At 39.7% G+C, this 5,068-nt stretch overlaps 1 protein-coding gene across 1 annotated transcript; it reads right to left on the bottom strand.

The window, feature by feature from the left end:
• Positions 1 to 299: 299 nt before the first annotated feature.
• On the bottom strand, positions 300 to 4,570 carry NPVF (neuropeptide VF precursor). Its single transcript, XM_038741801.1, has 3 exons — positions 4,382 to 4,570; positions 2,153 to 2,553; positions 300 to 626 (listed from the first exon to the last, which is right to left on the bottom strand). The coding sequence occupies exons 1-3, from the start codon at positions 4,520 to 4,522 to the stop codon at positions 521 to 523; spliced, it is 648 nt and encodes a 215-aa protein (XP_038597729.1). The 5' UTR covers positions 4,523 to 4,570; the 3' UTR covers positions 300 to 520.
• Positions 4,571 to 5,068: the final 498 nt, after the last annotated feature.

The raw sequence follows: 5,068 nt of genomic DNA on the forward strand, positions 1-5,068 counted from the left end.
ATGCACTATCTTTTATTTCTGGACCATGACAAAGATGAATTCCCTGTATTTTCACACATCTTTTTGAGAATTATATGTTCAGATGGATATTAAAAATTTTCCCTGGCCACCAGTTTCTCTGAAATGGGGGATGTGATTTCAAATCATCATCATCAATCGTATTTATTGAGCGCTTACTGTGTGCAGAGCACTGTACTAAGTGCTTGGGAAGTACAAGTTGGCAACATATAGAGACAGTCCCTACCCAGCAGTGGGCTCACAGTCAAATGTTTCCATTACCAGAGATTTCTTATAGTTGCATGATTTTTTATTTGGTCTCAAATTATTTCAGGTAATATATTACAACTAGTCTTGAAAAGTACTCCTTATAACTTCCAGGTCCTCAGTGGTAGTGAGTATTCATGAAAATCTTGTTGATGGTTCACGGCCAGAGACACAAACTAATACACGACAACTACTACTTTTCATCACTCTAAGGCTATTTTCTTCAAAAGGCAGCGTCCTGTCCACGTCACGACTTTCACTCCATTTTTAGGTTAGGGTTCTGGAGCCACGTTTCCAAGGTATCTTGACGTGGTTGACCACCACCTGATTTCTGTCCAAAATAATTGCCAAAGCCCTGGTTCCTGAAAGGAAAGCAATACGAAACCACGTCTGTGAAACTGGAACCAATGACGACAATAGTAGAAAGGGACGTGGGGTTTTGAGGAGGGGGAGCGTTTAATTCAGTCGTATTGATTGAGTGCTTACTGTGTGCTAAGCACTGTCCAAATGCTTGGGAGTGTAGAATATAACAACGAGCTTACAGTCTAGAGGGGGAGACAGACATTACTATAGATAAATAAATGACAGACATTTACAGATATACACATATGTGTTGTGGGGGTAGAAGGGGGGATGAATGAAGGAGCAAGTAATAATAATAATAATGATATTTGTTTAGCGTTTACTATGTGCCAAGCGCTGTTCTAAGGTAATCAGTTTGTCCCAGGTGGGGCTCACAGTCTTCATCCCCATTTTACAAATGAAGGAACTGAGGCACAGAGAAGTGAAGTGGCTTGCCCAAGGTCACACTGCAGACAAGTGGAGAGGTGCAGAAGGGAGTGGGAGAAGAGGAGAGGAGGGCTTCTTGGAGGAGATGTGACTTCAATAAGGTTTTTAAATGGGGGAGAACAATTATCTGCCTGATATGAGGAGTGAGGGCAGATCCTAGCTCCAATCCAGTTCTTTGCACTTAGACTTTGAAATGAGGAGTGGGCTATGTTTTCATTACAAGCGGTTTTAATGATCGGGTAACTGGGGCCCTGGTCCCTGGGGGATGGGTTCACTGACCGTCAGGTGAGGCTGACCAACCCAGCTATCCCAATGTGCTCCCCTCCTCTAATCTTACCTTTACAGCAGCTGCTACTCCAGGACACATTCCCCCCGACTCAGTTTCCCCTTTCCCCCATAGAGTCAGGAAGGTGGCAGGAGGGAGAAGGGGAGAGAGAGGGAGTGAGGGTGTACTTCTGACTGGGATCCCCTAAACCTTAACCTGACGCTATTATCCCAAGGGAAGGCAAAGAAATAGAGTTTTCTTTTTTTTTAAGGCACATTTTAATGGCAGAGAAAGGAAATTTGAACCACTGCCGTAGAAGCTTAGAATCATTAGGCTCAAAGGATCCTCAAGCGGTCGTTCAGTCCTCATCCCAACTCCTGCCAAACCACAGTCCTCACAGATGGCTCTCAGAGATTGATATTTTAAAAACCCCTAGGGAAGGAGAAATAGCATGGCCTAGTGGATTGAGTACAGGCCTGGGAATCAGAAGGACCTGGGTTCTAATACTGGTTCCACCACCTGTCTGCTGTTATGACCTTGGGCAAGTCACTTCACTTCTCTGGGCCTCGTTTACCTCATCTTTTAAAATGAGGGTTAATCTAATAATATAATATCATCTAATACCTGTCTACATGTTTGGTTTTGTTGTCTGTCTCCGCCTTCTAGACTGTGAGCCCGTTGTTGGGTAGGGACCATCTCTATATATCGCCAACTTGTACTTCCCAGTGCTTAGGACAGTGCTCTGCACACAGTAAGCGCTCAATAAGTACGATTGAATGAATGAATGAATGACTATAACCGGCTCTGGATTTCAAATTGTTTTTGTGCACTCACCTGAAGTTCTGTTGTTGAGGCCTCTGAAATGTCCAAGGCTGGCTGGTCGTGGAGTATCTTAATTGGTAGGGAGGGAACGGATTTTCAAATTTTTGTGCCAAATTGGAAAAAGCTTTAGAGACACTGTTGGCAGTTGTCCTTCCGAACCTCTGTGGCAGATTAGGAAGGCGTTTTGGGATTCCACCCTCAAAATGTCTTCCAAAGTGAAGAGGCAAATTAACGAATGGCTTGATGCTCCTTTCCCCTTGAAAGGTTCTCCCAAATCTCAAAGGTAAATTGTTTAGAGAGTTTGGCACCCTATTGGCTGCAGGGTTCAATTTCACGAACCCTGAGTTTTGGGGCCAGTCTCTTAATCCTTCAAAATCGAGGCTTCTCTGCATTCTCTCTTGATCTTCTCTAGGCTAAAATTAGAAACAATGATGAAAAAATATATACATTTTTTGCATTAGAAATAAGTGAATGCTTAAACTCCAAATTAATTTGAATTCAGATTTTAATTCACCCAACTACTTGGATGGAAAATCTTCAGATTCTCCTGCGGAGAACCGTTGGATGAATAGTAATAGACTTCTCAAAATAATACGGATCCTCTGTGAATTCTCCAAAATTTTGGAGGGAGTGGTTGAAAGACGATAGAAAAGGATTTATGGCAAATATAACAAGGCGGTGTTAAAATTTAAAACAATTATTCAGTTGGTAGTCATCGCCTTGTAACTTAAATTACTGAGACCTATCTAATGCAATTTTTAGATTTTGGAAAGTTTTCCCATTGAGTCAATTTAGGAGCATTATTTTTGGGAGCAGTTAGGATCTGAACTTTTCAACCCAGCTATATTTTCATTTAATCAGTAGCTTAATTGATGGTATTTATTGAGCACTTACTAGGTGTAGAGCACTGTACTAAGCACTGGTAATTATAAGCAACAATCTCAGTTTACACAGAGCTGCAGCAAAGGTGGTTTCTCTGAACTGGGTTCCAAGACCTGTTTTTGTCCCAAGAGTTAATGGGACATATAGGTCCAGTAATACTGTGCATTTACTGAACGGTGCCCTAAAAAGACTTTTCCCAGAAATGCCTATTGTTTTTATTATGTTAAGGATGACAGTAATAGCAATTATGGCCTATATTAAGCCCTTACTATGTGCTAAGCGCTGAGGACGATACAAGGGATTGAGACCAGACACCATCCCTATCCCACACGGGACTTACAGTCTATCTTATTCCTATTTCACAGGTGAGGAAACTGAGACCCAGAGAGGGAAAGTGACTTGCCCGTGGTCATGTAGTGGCAGATAAATAGTGCAATGAAGCCTCTGCTCCTCATCCTCACCTTCCTCTTATCATTTTCACCAGTCTGAGTATTTTCTTTGATGGTCTGGTTCACTTTGAATTTCCAGAGGGAGTGGCAGGGAGAAATGACCTCTCACCCTCACCCTCCCACAGAGTCTCCATTTAAAGCAGAAGTTTGTCTGCTTCAAGAGAGAAGCTTCTTCTTGGTTTGGACCTGCTTTTTAACATCCCTGAGATAAAATAGCACAGCAGCAGAACTGTTTTCCACTCCAGAGAGTCATTTTTCCCCCATGCAGGAGGGAGAATAGGGCTCAATATTATCAACCCAACCAGGTATCTCAATAGTTCTGCAGTTGCACCAATAAATCACATTTATTGAGCTCTTACTTTGTGCAGAGCATTGTGCTAAGCACTTGGGAGACTACAATCCTGAGGAACACAAATCTCTGAAGAATCCTTCAAATTCAGTAAGTCCCCTGAATAAGCATTCTATCCATAAATATCTGTATGTTAAGAGATTGTTAAGACTTCAACATTTGGTACTTATCTACTGGACATCATATATATAATAACCCATTATATATAAGTTCAGTGTTAAGAACATATTTAAATTGCTTGTAAAAAATGTAAACACAATATCTCATTCTATAAAGTTTGTTATTGTAAACAAGTATTCTTTCCTAAATTGAGAGTTAGTAATGTGCCATTTGGCATTAATCACCATTCTACAACTAATTCTGCTTTGTTGAAGCCAGTAAAATTAAAACAAATATCACTGTGAGGCTGAGGTCTCTTACAAAAAATAAAGACTGGATCCAGTGACCACAACTTAGAAAACAGACTTAAGAAAGTTGTCACAGTTATTAGTTACTTATAAGAACCCCCTCTTATCATTGTGCAATTAAAGGCAGTCACATTACATAAAATTTCAAGATTACCTTAAAATATTCATCACCAACATTTTCTCTGCTGAGAAGATTGGTCATCGTGGATTCATCTACACATAAGATGTTTGATATTAACAAAATTGAAGTGGCTATAGTCAAAATTATGAATCGTCTGACTAAAATAATATCCATTTCCAATGACAACTCAAGTGAAGTTTATATTACAGACCAGTCTCTTTGGCAAAGGAAACCTGACCTTTTATACTGTCACCTAACAAAGAAAGGTTCTTTCAACTGTGACATCACTCCCACATACCCCAACTGCTTAGATTCATTATAGAGAGCAACTAAAATATCTATGTGAAGAATGTGGATAATTTTATTTGTGAGGGCAGCTTCCAAATTCATTAACTTTGAAAATAATATTCCTCGTTACAAAAGAGTTTCTAATTAGGTAAGTTTGAGAACTTTAGTAATTAGTACTCAAAATAAGTATGTTTCATTGCTTAATCCTTGAACAAAAGTATCTTGCTTCTGGTCTACATGTCAATCCTCATGTTATTTCTTAGAAAAATAGATTCAATGCAATCCATTTTTATCCATCCATTCAATTCCTTTTGATTAACATTAGAAATAATATTTTCAAAATGTCAGGAAGAATTATGAATAAAAAAGAATCCTATCCACAGAAGATCAAGACAAGCATGTTACCAACTGGATTTTGGATCTGTTCAGTTT

Source organism: Tachyglossus aculeatus, chromosome 2 (genome assembly GCF_015852505.1).
Source record: "Tachyglossus aculeatus isolate mTacAcu1 chromosome 2, mTacAcu1.pri, whole genome shotgun sequence".
Lineage (NCBI taxonomy): Eukaryota > Metazoa > Chordata > Mammalia > Monotremata > Tachyglossidae > Tachyglossus > Tachyglossus aculeatus.

Bases quoted from the DNA above. Each gene is read 5' to 3' on its own strand.
- NPVF (XM_038741801.1), bottom strand. From the start codon at position 4,522: ATGGATATTATTTTAGTCAGACGATTCATAATTTTGACTATAGCCACT. The intron at 2,554-4,381 runs GTAATCTTGAAA...TTCTAATTTTAG, and splicing joins TTGGTGATGAATATTTTAAG to CCTAGAGAAGATCAAGAGAG. The intron at 627-2,152 runs GTGAGTGCACAA...CTTTCCTTTCAG, and splicing joins CCTCAACAACAGAACTTCAG to GAACCAGGGCTTTGGCAATT.